This window comes from Nannospalax galili, unplaced genomic scaffold, assembly GCF_000622305.1.
Source record: "Nannospalax galili isolate Female #2095 unplaced genomic scaffold, S.galili_v1.0 scaffold31, whole genome shotgun sequence".
Lineage (NCBI taxonomy): Eukaryota > Metazoa > Chordata > Mammalia > Rodentia > Spalacidae > Nannospalax > Nannospalax galili.
In genome coordinates, this window is record NW_008332149.1 from 4,041,830 (window position 1) to 4,060,001 (window position 18,172).

General features: G+C 41.5%; 1 protein-coding gene across 4 annotated transcripts in view; it reads left to right on the forward strand.

The window, feature by feature from the left end:
- The window catches only part of Mcmbp (minichromosome maintenance complex binding protein), a 49,749-nt gene that overhangs the window by 14,377 nt on the left and 17,200 nt on the right, over positions 1 to 18,172 (forward strand). The window contains exons 2-10 of one of the 4 annotated variants that reach the window (XM_029560742.1): positions 131 to 261; positions 345 to 430; positions 1,128 to 1,268; positions 1,365 to 1,406; positions 4,785 to 4,886; positions 7,463 to 7,592; positions 11,409 to 11,560; positions 12,911 to 13,011; positions 17,636 to 17,811. In XM_029560742.1, the coding sequence (XP_029416602.1) occupies positions 1,194 to 1,268; positions 1,365 to 1,406; positions 4,785 to 4,886; positions 7,463 to 7,592; positions 11,409 to 11,560; positions 12,911 to 13,011; positions 17,636 to 17,811 (778 nt within the window). In that variant the 5' untranslated portion in view covers positions 131 to 261; positions 345 to 430; positions 1,128 to 1,193. The remainder of the gene's footprint in view (positions 1 to 130; positions 262 to 344; positions 431 to 1,127; positions 1,269 to 1,364; positions 1,407 to 4,784; positions 4,887 to 7,462; positions 7,593 to 11,408; positions 11,561 to 12,910; positions 13,012 to 17,635; positions 17,812 to 18,172) is intronic. The other 3 variants (XM_008827301.3, XM_008827302.3, XM_029560741.1) reach the window with 3 other exon arrangements.

An 18,172-nucleotide genomic window follows, 5' to 3' on the forward strand; every position in this document is an offset into this window, starting at 1 on the left:
ATGACACGGGTGCACTTACCTACATGCAGGCAATACACGCATACACATAAAATAAAAATAATAAATAAAAATTTTTTTTAAATATTTTGAGCCAGCTCCTTTATACACTACCTCATGCTGCTCCATCTAGGTCAGCCCCATAGCAGTCCACAGGCAGTCGGCTCCAGGTTGTGAGCACCAGAAAGCCAATGGGTCAGTACTCAGCAGGGAGACTCCTGGATGCCTGAATGTTCCAGATGCACATTTACTTGTTTTAACTGGGTAAGCTAATGTGTGACTGACCTGAACATAATTTACTGATACATGGTGTACCTTTAACTTTGATGACTATGTTTCTCTTTCAGCCCAAAATGGAATTAATCCTGACTGGGAGAAGAAAGTTATTGAATACTTCAAGGAAAAGCTGAAAGAAAATAATGCTCCTAAATGGGTAAGCTTACTGCTGTTTCAGGGGAGAGGGTGGGGCAGACTACAGTTTCTTTCAGTGGAGTAGGAACCATCATGTAATTTAAAAATATATGTCAATGTATATATTCTAAAATAAGCACAAGTAATTAAATACTTCTGTGTTGTGCCTCTAGGTGGCAGTAACTGACTGTTCCGTCCTAGGACAAACTGGTTTTGAGCATGGTTGTTGACCTAGTTTTGTTCCCCTGCTAAAAGAATTGGCCTGTGTGTGTTTAAGAAGAGCTCATTGAAGTAAATGCCTCTCTGTCCGTTGAAAAGGGTTCATGAGTCTGGTGTGGTGGTTCATGCCTGAGCACTTAACGAGACAGGAGGATCACCAAAGTTCAAGGCCAGCTATATAGTGAATTTTAGGCCATTCCGTGCTACAGAGTGAGACCTTGCTGCCCCTCCCTCCCAAAAAAGCTAAACTAAAGGTGGGCAGGGAGTTATGCATATGCTATGCATGCATTTGGAAGGAAAAGCAGCCGCCTGTGTTATGTGTATGTTACCACACAAACTTGGAAGGATTCAGACAGAAGTTTTGTTCAGCAGTTGAGTTGTGTTAAATTGACCATTGAGAGCACTCAGTTTCCCAAGAGGGTGGGTTTTAAGTATAAGCGTGCATTTAATGTTTTACAAACAGAATATTTTGTTAACTTATTTGTTTGTTTTCTTTGAAGGTGCCATCATTGAATGAAGTTCCCCTCCATTATTTGAAACCTAACAGTTTTGTCAAATTTCGTTGCATGATTCAGGATATGTTTGACCCTGAGTTTTACATGGGAGTGTATGAAACAGTTAACCAAAACACAAAAGCACGTGTATGTATTTGGGAGGTAGGGGTTGAAATTTTCTATCATCACATGTGGTATTATTCATATTTCTATAACCCTGTTGTCATTTGTTTGGGGTCATAGGTTCTTCATTTTGGAAAGTATAGAGATGTGGCAGAGTGTGGGGTATGTATCTTTTAAGATATGCAACTTTTAGTGTGATTTTTTCCCCCTCTCCCTAAACAATTTATTTTTCTTTGTTGTCTTTAATTTACTTGTCATATGTATAAATAAGTTTTAAAAAATCATGTGAAAATGTTTTGTCTTTGAGTGTTTTTCTGATGTTGGGGGGGTGGTTGGTTGTTTTTGTTTTGTTTTTGAGACAGGGTCTCACCATGTACTACTGGCTGACCTGGAACTCACTATGTAGAACAGGTGGATCTTGAATGACATGGTTTTCTGATTTGTTTTTTTTCTTGCAAAGTAGAATATTATAAGTGACAAAATTCTTTTCTCAATATCTGTATAGTTGATGAAACCTTACGATATTCTTTTTAGATGAAAGTGAAAGATTAACTTAGACTTTAATTGAGTAGGTTACCACACCCTCTTCTGACCTCTATGGATACTGCATGCACGGTACACTTACATACATGTAGGCAAAGCATTTGTACATAAAATGAAAGCAGAATACATTGTTTAAAAAAAAAAAAAGTCTCTCCCATTGGGGCTGGAGAGGTGGCTGAGTTAAAAGCACATACTGCTCTTACAGAGAATCCAGGTTCAGTTCCCAGCACCTAACATCAAGAGGCTCACAGCCACCTGTGACTCTAGCTCCAGGGAATCCCATACTTCTAGCCTCCCTGGACACGTGCACTCATGTACGTGTACCCACACAAAGACACATAATTAGAAATCAAATAGAGGGGCTGGAAACATGTCTTAGCAGTTATGAGCAGTTACTGCTCCTCTAGAGGACCTGAGTTCAACAGTTCCTAGCACCCATGTTGTGTGCTTACAGCCAACTGTAAGGTACATGTCCTCCATGGGCACCTGCACACGTGGAATATATATGCACACCAAGACACACACATACACATCAGTAAAAATAAATCTTTGAAAAAAATAAAATCTCTAAAAAAAAATTTTGCCATTGGCTCTTTGGTCTCTGTTGAAACACAGACCCTGATTGTCAGCTATAGGAAAAACTAGGTGGGCTTGACCGGGCAGGTCAGTAGGAAGGTGAGGCTTCTGCAGAGCTCCTTGTTTTAAGCCTTGCTCTCTGCTTTGTGGATCCAAATCCTGGTTTCATTTGCTTATTTGGGGCTTTTTACTTACCCAGATCTTGAGAGTTGGTCAATTAAACCCTAATTAATTCCCTGGCTATGAATACACATGAGTTTTTCCTGGTTGAATAAAGTTCTAGATTAGTGGGCTGAAGGACCAGAACACATAGTGAGCTTTCAGGCCTTGCAGTATCTCTGTTTTCTTTTAGTGTTTCTTTAGGACAAATATTGTGTCAAGTTAATGGATTGACTATCGATGTGTTGGTAAGGAGTCCTAAAGCATTCACAGACTCCTTCACCTGCAGGCACTCTCCACACTCCAGTATGCAGTAGTATTCTGTACCTCAGCATTCTAGGCATCTGGAAGTAGCTGCATGTGATCATGCTGCAGGCTCAGAGGGGGTATTAGGTCTTAAACGAGAGTCCCATTCCAGGGAAAGGACCTTCGCACTGGACAGGAAAATGCTGAACAACGAAAAGAAACAGGTTAAGAACTGAGAATGTAGCTGAGTAATCGACAGAGTGCACTGTGTAAGCTGGTGGCAGTGAATGCATGATCTCAGCACTTGGGAGGGATCACAAGTTCAGGGCCATCCTCAGCTATATAGTGAGTTTGAGGCCGGCCTGGGATACATGAGACCCTGTTTTAAAAAGTTTGTCATTTGAATTTGAGCAAAATGCATGATGTCCAAATGTGAAATTTTCATGGTAAAAATCCATCATTTTATGTACAACTTTTTTATATCTAGTTCATATTTGTAATCTCCGGATTCAAGCATGCTGTCACAAAGGTCTGTTCTAGGACTTTTTGTTTGTTTTTTGTTTTTGCAGAGCAAATATAGATTTGTGAGGAAAGAGCTCTCCAAAGTAAAAGGGTTCTAAGAGAAGAGTACGCCACTGTTTTTAAAAGATCTTATTTTAATTTTATGTGTATGAGTGTTTTGCCTGCATATATGTAAATGCATCATGTGTGTGTGTCTGGTGCCCAACGAAGCCAAACAAGGGTTTTGGATACCCTGGAACTGGAGTTGAGGATGGTTGTTAGTCACCATGTGAGTACTGAGAACCTAACCCTAGTCCTCTACAAGAACAGCAAGGGTTCTTAACCGCTGAACTGTCTTTCTAGCCCTCCTCTTAGGCCTTTATAAGTAAAGATTTGAGGTACAGAGTGTATCTTTGGGGGAGGGGTCTTTTTGAAACAGGGTCTCCCTGTAGCCCCAGCTGGCCTGGAATTCAGTATGTCGAGCAGGCTGGCCTTGATCTCACAGAGATCCATCCACCTGCCTCTCAATTTGTAGAATTAAAGGCGTATGCCACCACACCCAGTTAGAGAGGGTACACCTTCTTGAGGGACTACAGTCTGAATTTTAAATATATTTCTGAGCTAACTGTAATGAGTATTTCATTAAATTTGATAACACTGGCTGAATTAGTAGTTCTAAGAAGAGACAGATAATCAGGTACTTTGTTATTTGGAGGGCCAGTGCACTGGGGATCGAACCCAGTGCCTCATACATGCTAAGCAAGTTGTCTTATCACCAAGCTAGACCCCCCCAGCCCTTGCTTTGTCTTTAGGAGGATTTAATGGTGTAACCCAGGACATTACATATTATGAATTTGAGGCATTGTGTTTTGATCATTGTGTTTGAAATGATTTCATCAGTTTTGTTTTTTAAAATGGTAGTTTGAGGGTGGCAGGTATAAGTAGATAAGAGTGCTGCTCTACCAAACCTGATGGCCTGAGTATAGTCCCCAGAACCCACATAGTGAAAGGAGAGAACAGACTCCCACAGATTGTGCTCTGACCTCCACTTGCACACCATGCCATGCATATATTCCCCACCCCCAATAAATGATAAAAATGGTACTTTGAAAGCTGGATGTAGTGACTCACTCCTATAATCCTAGCATTTAAGAAGCTGAGGCAGGAGAATTGCTATAAGTTAGAGGCCAACATGTGCTACAGAGTAACACCCTGCCTCAAAAACAAAACAAAAATGGTGAGGTTTGGAAACAGTATGTAGTCACACATGCCTTTACAGTGCCTCCCAGTACTTGGGAGCCTGAGGGTGGTAGATTACAAGTCAGCCTCAACTGTGTGTGGAGGGAGAGAGGGAGAGAGGGAGGGAGGGAGGGAGGGCATTTTGAAATTAGGTACTTTGCTAATCACATTGACTTGAGGTGACACATTTACTATGATTTTATAATGTAAAAATGTAGTCGATATTTTTAAATTTTACTTAACAAAATTTTAAAAATACTTTTCTGTATATCACAGCCTCAGCAAGAACTTGATTTAAACTCTCCACGATCTACCACTTTGGAAAGACAAACGTTCTACTGTGTTCCAGTGCCTGGGGAGTCTTCGTGGGTCAAAGAAATATCCTTTTATCTATATTTCATTGTCTGTGGAATGCTTTCAGTGTGTTTATTGAGAAACACGTAAATTATGATACATACCTATAGTGAAATACTGTTGGAAGGATTGAGGTAGATTTATAGGTACTGAAATGTTATCTTCATAATTAAGATTTATTTTATTTATGTATCCAAATGCGGGTGCCAGTGGAGACCTTGAAACTTGTCAGGCTGTTACAGGCTGTTGTGAGCAGCCCAAGCAGGTGCTGAGAACCAAGTGTTCTGATTTTAAAGGAGGGTGCACTTCAGTGGTTTTGGTAAAAATGTACACAGTACAGAGCAGATACCCCAGCCTAAATGAAGAATTTCTGCCTGCTGGTTCCCGTGTTCCTTTCCTGTCACTGCTTCCTGCCCCTTCAGCAATGTCCTGACGGTTTTCACCATGCATTTGTTTGAATTGTTCTCCGGTGTCAGATAAGTAGATTCATACCGTCTGTAATCTTCTCAGGTTTTTTTTGTTGTCTGAAGCCATTCATTTAACATAATACTTTTGAACTACGTCAGTAGTTCATTCTTTTTGTTGTTGTTGTTCTTTCTCAGACAGGGTCTCCCTGTAGCCCCAGCTGTCCTGGAACTCACTATGTAGACCAGGTTGGCCTTGAACACACAGAAATCCACCTGCCTCTGCCTCCCGAATGCTGGGATTAAAGGCATGCACCGCCACGCCATGCCTGGCGTTCGCCTGGCGTTCATTCATTTTTATTGCTGAATGATTATCCATACAGTCTCCACTCTCTGTTAGATAAGCTTTGAGATTATTACCAGTTTGGGGCCTGGCATTTTCTTTGTGAAACTTTAATTGACAGTTCAGTTTTTGACAGATATTTTGTGTCCGTTGTTGTGTCTTTGCTTTGTTTGTGTCTGTGTTCTGAGGTCGGGTCTCATGTAGCTCAGGTTGGCCTGGAGCTCCCGATCACCCTCCCTCCATTTCTAAGTGCTAGAGGCATACACCATCAAACCCACCAGATTTACTGTCTTTTCGTAAAAGCTTCTCTTATATTTCCTTGTTTTCTTCCTCATGTGTGGGCTCTCTGACATTGGTTCCTTTTCAGTGATGTTGGTTTTTCTTTCCCACCTTGGTCACAGTTGCTAGGAATGTGACAGATACCCACTCTGCTTTCTGCTTCCATTTGTTCCTACCCTTTTTTTCCTCTTCCTTTTGGGTTTGCCTTGTCTGTCTTTTGCCTTTTAGGAGCTGGGGATTGGCCTGGGCCCTTTGTGTGCTAGGTAGACACACATCTTCAACCCCTAGTTTGGTTTCTCTAGCATCTGGAATCATTGATTTCAGATTTTTGGTATTGCAGTTAGAGCAGCAAATCCCTGTCTTAAGCACTGCTTCAGTTTCATCCTACAGATTTGATTTGTTAGGTTTTTACTTTCTTCAAATTGTTCTCTAATTTCCCTTGTGAGTTCTTTGATCTTTTCAATAGTCAAGTTCTATGTATCTCCGTCCCTTTGTGTTATTCACGTGTATTTCATTTGCACATAAATTAGCCTATACTGCATTATTTGTCGAGGTGGGTATAGAAAGCCCTTGTTCCACAAGACATGGTACCTGTCAGCAGGACGTGCTGTGTCTGGGCCTTCAGTACCTGGGGTGCTGAGCCAGGCCCATTGCTAGTACTGGGAGCCTCCATGTAGCTCTTGGCCAACCAGCAGCTGTTCTCTGCTAGGTGGCAGGGAATGCGACTCCTAACATGGGAAATCACCAGCTTGGAACCTGGTCAGAGATAAATGTAGCCTGCACATTTTTGGGTCTTCTGCCTACCACTGCTTCTTCTGCAGTACTTTTTTGCTAATTCCTGTTAATTCCGCAGTCCTGAGCTGGAGCAAGTCCTCTCTGATTCTTTGCTATCATTTGGAAGGGGCCTTCTGCTGCTGGAAGGAGGCAGGGTTTCCCTGGAGTGTCTCCTCATGGAAGGACTGTAATTTTATCCTCCCTGTTGTCCAGTGCTGTAAGCAGTTGTTTCACGTGTGTTTATTGTTTTTTATGGTGGTTTTCAAGAGTAGGGGACACAGAATACTGTCGTGACCAAAAGTAGAAGTCTAGCTTCCTTTTAAAAATACTTTGTTTAGGGGACTAGAGAGATGGCTCAGCAGTAGTGACTGCTCTTTGAGAGGACCTGTGTTCAGTTCCCAACACTCACATGGTGACTAACAACTGTCTGTAACTCCAGATCTAGGGTCAGAAGCCCTCTTCTGACCTCCAGGGGCATTGTATGACATGGGTGCACTTACATATATGCAGGGAATACATTCATACACATAAAATAAAAATAATAAATAACAAAAATTTTTAAAAACCTTTGTTTTAAAAACAGGCATGGTGGCACATGCCTTTAATCCTAGCACTAGAGAGGCAGAGGCAGGAAGATCTCTGAGATCAAGGCCAGGTGGGGCTACAGGGAGACCTTGTCTTAAAGAAACAAACAAAAAACTTTAACTGAGTTGTCGAGTTGGTCTTTTATAATGATATAATTAACAATTTAGGATATTTTCCAATTCAAGGTAGTTTTTTTTCTTAACCTTTTATTTAACGCCTATGTCAATGCAAACCAAGCTCGAGTCAGTCCTTCAACTTCCTACACCCCCAGTCGGCACAAGAGGAGTTACGAAGATGATGAAGATATGGACCTACAGCCCAATAAGCAGAAAGACCAGCATGCAGGTGCCAGACAGTCAGATAGTGTGTGCCCTTGGACTCCTGCTGGTACCTCCCAGCAGACTTGTGTTCAGAGTTAGCTAACACTGTTTTAGATCTAGGAGCTGGTGATACAGTAACCTCATTTCACATTGATCATAACTGTAGATGTTTTGGGGTCTGGGGTATATAGTTCCACAGTAGAGTGCTTGCCTAGCGGGCTTGAGGCTCTGGATTCCCCAGCACTGGGAAACAAAACAAAAGAATTAGAGGTACTTTTGAAAGTTTTCGTAGTAAGTGCTCTTTAGAAAAGTATGTTCTATTACTGAGCAGTTAATTACTAGTTGTTTGATTTTAGTCTCAAGTGCTTGACTGGAAAAAGATCTTTTCTATCTTCATTTTCATTTTTATCCCAACTCTTAAACAATAGGAAGTGAAAGTTTCTAAGGGCATAAGAATTTCTGTCACTGCATATTAATTTCAATATTGGGTTTTATGAACAGTGACTTCCTTTATATGGCAGGTAGATAAGTTTGTCTTTTATTTCTTTTTTGTGTGTTGGTCACATCCCTTCAGTATCTTTAATTCGAGGGGAAATTAGGAAGAAGAGAGAAAACCAATAAACCAGCCAGTTTCTGTCTTCAAGACAGGGTTGAGGGAGCACATTGAACTGTCAAGGATAAACATTTACAAATGAGTTTCGTCTATATATTGTGTGTCGGCATTTGTATATTATGTATTGTAGATTCACATTACTGAATTGTTTAATGCTGAAGCATATTTTAATGTTTAAAATGTTTAATTTTTATACTTAATGTACACAGTTATTTTTAATCCTCCAAGTTCATTCAGATTAATAATGTATTTTGACAAGTGACACACTGAACCCAGAGACTGTGGTGATTTTCTTGCAGAGGTCTTCAGCAGTCTATGCTGCTTTGTATTTCTTGCCTTTTTTGCTTGAGCATCATAAACCATAAGGTTCTTTATACCTTTATGAAAGTTCAACTTGTTGATTTCAGACTATATATTTTTTTTAACTTATTTTGAGATTAGCATAGAGTTATATACTATTGTAAGAAATTACAGGGGCTGGAGAGATGGCTCAGTGGTTGAGAACACCGACTGTTCTTGCAGAAGACCTGGGTTCGAATCCCAGCACCCACATGACACCTAACAACTGTCCGTAACTCCAGTTCCAGGGGCTCCAACAGCCTGTTCTGTCGTCCTCAGGCATTGCACGACACGGGTGCACTTACCTACATACAGGCAAATACATGCATACATATAAAAATAATAAAATTTTTTTTTAATTTTACAGAGAGTTTATAACTGTAATAGTGATACTTGCATAATTGTAATATTAATAGAATAATCTTTTTGTTGTTCTGAGGTGAAGAAGATTTAACCCAGGGCTTAATACATTGCTAGGCAAGAGCTGCATCACTGAGCTACAGAACAACCCGTCAACACTTTAACAACCAGCAAATGGTGTTGAGGCGATCCATCAGCTTTACTCAGAGTTCACTATTTTATATGCACACTTATTTGTGGTGCTTAAGTTCTATTTTATCATGTATAGTTATATGTGTGTGTAATTATTTTATTTTTATGTGTGTGAGTGTATTGCCTCATATATGTAAGTGCACCAGTGTCATGCAGTGCTCACAGAGATCAGAAGAGGATGTTGGATTCCCCTGGAACAGGAGTTAAGGACAGTTGTTAGCTGCCAAGTGGACACTGGGAATTGACCGTGGGTCCTATGCAAGAGCAACCAGTGCTGTCCCATCTCTCCAGCTCCTATTACGTATGGTTTCATGCAACTACTACAGCAGTAAAGATACAGCACAGTTCCTTACCGAGACCTCAGTCTACCGTTTGCTGATTATAACCTGCCTGCCCACTGGGCCCCAAGCCCTGGCAGCCATTCCTCCTCTATTACCCACCCCTCTGTCACGAGAGTCTTGGATAAATGGAATCATCCATTATAGAAACTTTGGGGCTTGGCTTTTCTCCTGTTCAGTGTAATTTATCTCAATCCATCTGAGTTGTTGCATCTGTCAAAAAATTTTTTTCATTTCCGAGTAATATTCCATGATATGGCAAGCTACATTTTTATTCTAATTAGTTATCAACGTCAGACTGTACCTACTCTGTACATAGCCACTCTTTTTATGTGTACATCCCAGTAATGAATCTAATTTTATTTTTTATTTTTTGGTCTTTTTTGAGACAGGGTTTCCCTGTAGCCCCACAGGCCTAGAACTCTGTATGTAAACCAGGCTGGCCTTGAACTCACAAAGATCTACCTGCCTCTGCCTCCGGAGTGCTGGGATTAAAGGTGTGTGCCACCACGCCCGGCTGATTTTTTTTTTTTTTTTTTTTTTTTAAAGGGTCTCCCTGTACCCCTGACTGGCCTGGAACTCTCCCTGTAGACCAGGCTTGCCCCCATCACACAGAGATCTCCCTCTGCCTCCTGAATGCTGGGATCAAAGATGTGAGCTGCCACACACTTTTTTTTTTAACTTTTTTATTTTTGTGTGTATGAATGTTTTGCCTGCATATAACACCCCCCTCCCAAGTGCGCAGTCCCCTGGGAGGCCAGGAGAAGGAGTCAGACTGCCTGGAACTGGAGTTAAGAATGGTTATTATCTGCCATGTGGGTGCTGGGAACCGAACCTGGGTCCCCTGCCAGAGCAGCCAGTGCTCTTCAGTAAGCCATCTCTCCAGCCCTAACATGCAATCATTTTTATTTTTACATTTATTTATTGTATGTGTGTGGGTACATGCATGCCACAGCATATGCGTGGAGGACAGAAGATAACTTGGGGGAGTTGGTTCCCTCCTTTCAGGATGTGGGTTCTGGGGAGTAAACTCTGGTCATCAGGCTTGGTGGCAAGTACTTGCACCTACTGAGCCATCTCCCAGCCTTTAGCCTGTTGTTGGTATATAGTGAATACCAATATATATTTGGTGAATGAATGTATTGCTGCGTGACTTTATTCCTGCTTAAAAATAGGAAAAAAGTACATTCTCCCAGGGTGTTCTAATGTTGATGGTGTATCTGTTTTTTAGGTTACAGATGTCCGTGTGACTATATTGAAACAAAGGTTTGGGGGGTTTTTTTGGTTTTTTTTTTTGGTTTTTGTCTTTGAAGCAGGATCTCCCTGTAGCCCCAGCTGTCCTGGAACTCACTATGTAGACCAGGCTGGCCTTGAACTCACAGAGATCCACCTGCCTCTGCCTCCCAAGTGCTGGAACTACAGGCGTGCGCCACCACACCCAGCTGAAACTAAGTTTTAAAAGTACTTAATTTGGATGTGGTGGCTCACACACTCAGGAAGCTAAGACGGGAGAATCACCTGCAGTTTGAGGCCAGCCTGAGCTACGGGATGAGACCCTGTCTCAAAAGCAAAGCACAATACTTAGATTTGATGGAGTAATTTTTTTGTTCCTTTGGGTTTTCTGGCAGGGCTCAGACAAAAGGCATTGTCTTTTTGAGACAGGGTTTCCCTGTAGTGGTACTGTCCTGGAACTCACTATATAGACCAGGCTGGCCTCAATCTCAGAGATTCACCTGCTTCTGCCTCCTGAATGCTGGGATTAAGGCTTGCACCACCATGCCCAGCATTGATATTTTGTACAAGAAAGGAATTTTTAGATGCATATTTCTTTGGCATAGGTCAGACACAGATGCTTGTTGGTATGTTATTAAAACTGGAATAACAATCTTTCAAATATGATTTATAATGTCATAATGTCAAACTTGAGAAGTGCTAGCTTTTGGAATGTTCTTTTCTTTCCACCTTAGAAGTGACTAAGTACCATGCTCTTTGATTCTAGGGAGCGTCGGTGGTCTTCAGTGGTGCGGAGAGCCTAAACGTTTAGAAACCGAAGCTTCCACTGGGCAGCAGCTGAACTCCTTAAACGTCTCTTCCCCATTCGATCTGAACTTCCCACTGCCAGGAGAGAAGGGCCCTGCCTGCCTCGTGAAGGTGGTGAAACCTTTCCTAGCTTGATAGCCGCAGATGTTACTGTCTCAGAAATTGAAGCGGGAGGGGCATTAAAAAGACCTTAGCATGTCTCTTTATTTTCCTTTGCTGCTATAAAAAATCATTCCATATTTATACTTCAGCAATAAAAATGTGTTGTATTGTAGGCTTGATGTGTTGAATTGTAGGCTTTAATTGAAAGTCTGACATGGGTACTGGAGCAAAACCAAGGTGTCTGGAGGCTGTGCTCCCTTCTGGTGGCTCTAGAGGAGAATGGTGGAGAGGGTGGGGTCTGGTTTGTTTTTGAACTTTTTGCCTTATCTAGCTTTGAGAAACTGCCTGAATTCCTTGGCTTGTGGCTCCTCTAACCGTCAGAGAGCAACACTGTATCTTGACCTTTTATAGCCACATTTCCTACAAGAAAGAGTCCCCCCTTTTAAGGACCTGTCTGATGACACCGAGCCCACCCAGATGATCCAGGATAGTCCCCAGATCGAGGTCCTAAATCACATCTGCAAATTCTTTATGTAGGGTAACATGTTCACCAGTTCCAAGGCATGGGCTGTGACCATCTTTGGGGGACCCTTGTATACTGGCACAAGCTCTTAATCCTAGTACTCAGGAGGTGGAGGCAGAAGGGTACATCGTTCAAAGCCAGCCTGAGCTACATTAGAACCTGCCTCAAAAAAACAAAAGGGAGCCGGGTGTGGTTGAGCACAGGCCTTTAATCCAGCCCTTGGGAAGCAGAGACAGGCTGATCTCTGTGAGTTTGAGGCCAGCCTGGTCTATGTAAAGAAGAAGAAAAGACCAAAGGGGGAAAACATATCACACCTAGAAGTGGAACAACTTTTTAATTCACGTCTACTTCCTTCCTGTATCATTTCTAGCTTCGTAATATTTTATTTTTGCTGTTTTTCTTTTCAAAACCCATTTCTTGTATTTAAATGAAATACATGCTGGGTGGAGCAGCACGTGCCTATAATCTGAACATTCTAGTGGCTGACATAGGCCTCTAGATCAAGAATTCAAGGCCAGCCTGAGCTACAATTAATGTGACCCTGGTGCAAAAAATAAACTGAGTGAGCTGGCTCAGGAAGGCCAAGGCAGGAAGATTGATGTTTGTTAGAGGCCAGAGTGAGCCACATAGCAAGTGTCAGATCAGCCAGAGCTACATAAACACACCTGGCTGTTCCCAACTTCTGACAGGCAACCTGTGGGACAGATCATGAGGACAGACATCATGTGGGAGTTTTGGTTTGAAGGTGTGTGCTGATTAGCAGCCTGAGTTCATCAAGTACCTGGCCTCTCTGGGTTTTTACGTTGTTTAGTGCTGACCTGATTTTGTGTTGTTAGGTCTACGAAGATTGGGAGTGCTTCAAAGTGAATGATGTTTTGGAGTTATATGGTGTTCTGTCTGTGGACCCCGTTTTGAGTACACTGAATAATGACGAAAGGTGGGTCTCTTGCTGCTTTTTTTGTTCTATTTTTACATAATTTCAGGAAAGTGGTGGATAGTTATAAAGAACTCCCTTTCCCATCTCCAGGTTTACCAGTTGCCTCCACTCATGGCCTCTGTGCTTTTGCCATTCTTGCTGTTTGCATTCTCCACCCTATCCATCCTTTGACTTTGAATAGGATAAACCAGGCTGGCCCTGAGCCTGCAGCAGTCCCCTGCCTCTGCGTCCTCAGTGCAGCACTGAGATTGATCATGTGGTTACAGTTGTGTCTCTCCTGTTAGTGGTTTTTACTTGTCATTACTGGTTTAGAGGAACGTATTTGGATGTGAACATGAAGCAGCTCAGCTTCCATTGACTCCTGTTGTGTCCTTGATGGGTCTTCATTGGATCAGTTCTCTAGTCACTCCTTTTAAATTTATTGTTCAATTTATTGAAATAGAAAGATGGATTTTTTTTTTTTTAAGGTGGTCAAATGATTCCTTTTTTTTTTTTTTTTTTTTTTGGTCTTTTGGAACTCACTCTGTAGACCAGGCTGGCCTAGAACTCACAGAGATCGGCCTATCTCCAAGTGCTGGAATTAAAGGCTTGCGCCACCACACACGGCTTAGAGTCTTATTTTATTCAATGTTAGTATGTTATCTGAAACTCACATTTTCCCAGATTGTGAATAGACTCTAGGTCCTTTTTAAGATAACCTTAACAGTTTTCAGTATTTATTTTTTGGCACATTAAGCAACTTGAACTTTGCATGCACCATCAAAAATATCACCTATTTTTTTCTTTTTTCTTTTCTTTTTTTTGGTCTTTTTGAGACAGGGACTCCCTGTAGCCCCAGCTGTCCTGGATTCACTATGGAGACCAGGCTGGCTTCGAGCTCACAGAGATCCACCTGCCTCTGCCTCCCAAGTGCTGGGATTAAAGACGTGTGCCACCATGCCCGGCCACCTATTTTTTTCTTTTTTAAAAAAAATTGTTTTATTCTATGTGTATAAGTGTTTTGCCTGCATGTATGTAAGTGTACCCATGTCATGTGATGACTGCAGAGGTCAGAAGAGGGTGCTGGATCCATTGGAACTGGAGTTATAGATGGTCGTTAACTGCCATGTGGGTGCTGGGAATCTAACCCAGATCCTCTGCAAGAGCAGCCAGTGCTCTTAACCACTGAGTCCTGTCACCTATTTTTCAAGGTACACTATTTTCTTCTGGTGAGGAATTCTATTTAAAAATCAATTATCAAGTTCTACCTGAGTTTTTTTTTTGACCCATGTAGTAGACAGAGATAGGAGATGAGAGGAGACAGAAAGACAGACACCCCACAGTGATAGTTATCTCTGACATTATAATACAATCTTTTTTTTTTGGTCTTATTGAAATAGAGTCTCTCTATAGCCCCATATAACCCCAGCTGTCCTGGAACGCACTATGTAGACCAGGCTGGCCTTGAACTCAGAGATCCACCTGCCTCTGCCTCCCAAGTGCTGGGACTACGGGCATGCACCACCGTATACTGTATATTATTATAATTGTAATACAGTATATTATTGTATACTATATATATATACAGTATTATATTATAATATATACAGTGTTACAGTATATTATAATACAATATATAATATATACAGTATACATAATATACAATATATTACATTACAATATATTATATATTATAATACAGTATATCAGCTTATGAAGAGGATAGCTGTATTTTAGCTTACAGCTTTAGAAGGTGCAGTTCACATACACTTGGCTCAATTCCATAATCTTGCCCTTCCCTGGGGACCTCCCCCCTCCTCCCCCCTAGGAGCAGCATTAAGACCAAGCTTTTAACACATAGACTTTGAGGGATACACGGGATCCAAACTATAGCTCACTTACATCTATATACACATTCATCTTAAAAAAATTTTTTTTTCTATGAAAAACTATTGAGTTTGCTGTGTATGGTGGTACACACTCCAACTCCCAGGAGACGGGAGGAACATGAGTTCCAGGCCAGCCTGGGCTACATAGCAAAACCATCTCAAAAAATAAAAAGGAGAAAGCCATTAGTTTTAGCTCCTGTCATTCTCAGTATGCCTTTATCTCAGTTCCACAGTCCATATAGAATGGAGTCTTGGAATTGGTAGCACATGCCATTATGAAAAGCAGCCTAGTAATTAAAGTTCCCTATCTGTTTGCAGTTCTAGCTGGTCTGTAGCTCACAATGTAGAGCAGGCCTCAAACTTGGGGTGCTTTTCCTGCCTCTGCCCTCTGAATGCTGAGAGTACAAGTGTGTACCATGATGCCCAGCTTCCAGTTTTTTTGTTTTTTTTTTTTGTTTTTTTTTTAAGAGTGCTATACCCCAAAGTTGTTCAAATACGCCTCCTGTTCACTGATTCCAATATTTTTTTTATTACTTTTATGTGTATGCATGTATTACCTGCATGTAGGTAAGTGCACCCATGTCATGCAATGCCCACGAGGTCAGAAGAGGCTATCGGATCCCCTGGCACTGTAGTTACAGACAGTTGTTAGCTGTCATGTGGGTGCTGGGATTCAAACCCGGGTCTTCTGCAAGAACAACCAGTGTTATTAACTGCTGAGCCATCTCTCCAGCCCCTTCTTTTTTTAATATTTTATTTGTTGTTTTAATTTTATGTGTATGAGTATTGTGCCTGTGTGTAGGTAAGTGCACCCATGTCGTGCAATGCCCACGGATGACAGAAGAGGCTGTCGGATCCCCTGGAACTAGTTACAGACAGTTGTTAGCTGCCATGTGGGTGCTGGGATTCAAACCTGGGTCTTCTGCAAGAACAGTCAGTGTTCTTAACCACTGAGCCATCATCTCTCCATCCCTGATTCCAGGATTCTTAAATTGTTAAATCACTGAAACAGATGACTAAAGCATGTAACTTTGTGATGCACAGCCTTCAGTACTCTATACACAAACTCATTTTAGAGCTTACAGTTCAATAACTTGGGATTCTCACCCCACAGTCTACCCTAATGTGAGGTTTTCACCTCTAAACCAAGAGGCCTCAGTAATCAAGTAATTAAGAAGGAAAGTTGCCGGGTTTGAGTTCAAGGCAAGGCCAGCCTGGTTTATATTCTGAGTTCCGTTCTAGACCAGCCAAGGTTATACAGTGAGACCCTATCTAAAATAAAATAAAATGTCAGAAAACACATTTTAAGTAATTTTAAATAAACTTGCTCTCTTTGTAACATTCTTTAAAATTGCTTATTCTGACTTTTTTTGTTTGCTTATTTTTTTAATATTTTAATGTTTTTAATGTTTTAAATTTATGTGTATGAGTCTATTGCCTGCATGTATGTGAATGACCTGAGGTCAGAAGAAAGTGTCAGATCCCCTGGAACTGGAGTTAACAAAGGTTGTTAGCCACCCTTGGGTGCTGGGAGCTTGGTCCTTTGCAGGAGCAGCCAGTGCTCTTAGCCACTGAGCCATCTCTCCAGCCCCTTTATTTTATTTATTTATTTATTCATTTATTCATTTATTTATTTATTTATTGTCAGAGTCTCCAGTATTTAACAAGAAAATTCTACTGCAATGGGGGTGGGGTGCCAGTCCTTTATTTTGGCAAAAGAATAGAATGAACAAAATCTGAGAAGTTCACACTTTTTTTGTTTTCTTTTTATTTTATGTGCGTGAGTGTTTTGTCTTCATTGAAGTGCACCACATGCATACAGTGCCCTCAGAGGCCAGTAGGTGACACCAGATCCCCTGGAACTGGAGTTTGAGATGGTTGCTAGCTGCCATGTGGGTGCTGGAAATCGAACTCAGGTCCTCTGCAAGAGCAGCCAGTACTCTTAACCGCTGAGCCATCTTGCTAGTGATCACATTGGTTTTACTTGCTCTCTGTACTGTAAAAGATAGCCTAGGGGGCTGGAGAGATGGCTCATCGGTTAAGAGCACTGACTGCTCTTGCAGAAGACCCAGGATTGATTCCCAGCACCCACATGGCGACTACAAACCTTCCTTAACTCCAGTTCCAGGGGAATTCAGCACCCTCTTCTGACCTCCACAGCATTGTACTGTGCATTCAAATACATGCAGGCAATACACTCATACACTTTTTTTTTAAAAAAAAAAGCATATTTGTATTCTTTTATACTTTGTCATTTATTAAGTGTTGAACTACAGATCTGTTCACACTGTTTTCATGGCTTGCCCACTCTCTGTTAGGGGAGGTAGAGGCGTCCAATAAAAGTAAAGTGTAGAGGAGACCATCAGCAAGATAGTAAGGAATGATTCTCTGTTCACTGAATACCAGATAACAATGACTTTTGAAAAAAAGATCCCAGCAGCGAGATTTGGTGGAAAGTGTTTGATGTCTCAGCTGAGAGTTCAGAGAGCACTGCCTTGAATAGCCATATGAGTGACATCCTGTATCCTGCTTACAGCAGTGATAGCTTACTGAGTTAAAGACATTGATCATATGTTGTAGAATAAATACATTCTACTGTACTGTGACCCCCCCCCCTTAGAGTAAGGGGCCACTCTCTGCCCTCTAGGGAAATGGAGAAGCTCTTAGAGTGGATTCTGAGTTGGTCTTCAGCGTGTTCATTGCTTTACACCTCTGTAATTTGGCATCTTTAAACCGGAGCCGCCTTCTCTCCACAGGGACAGCTCTGTGCTACTAGACCCCATGGAGTGCACAGACACAGAGGAGCAGAGGGTGCACAGTCCTCCTGCCTCATTAGTGCCAAGAATTCATGTAATTTTAGCCCAGAAGTTGCAGCACATCAATCCATTGTTACCCACTTGCCTTAACAAAGAAGAGAGCAGAACCTGTAAGTGTAAGTGTTGCAGCCAGTGAGCGACAGGCTCACCCTCCATGTGTTCATAGTGGGATGGAGGGAGGTCGTTACTCATCAGAATACATTTTTTCTAGTAGTATCTGTTGATTTGTCCGTTTTCTTTCTGTTACTTCTCTTCATTGAAATGAAACTTCAACAACAATGAAAAGATAAATAAGCTGTTTTGTTCGAATATTGGCATTATTTCTTTTTAAAAAAAAATTTATTATTTTATTTTATGTGTATGTGTGTATTGCCTGCATGTAGGTAAGTGCACCCGTGTTGTACAATGCCCACAGAGGTCAGAAGAGGCCATCGGATCCCCCTGAGACTGGAGTTACAGACAGTTGTTAGCTGCCAT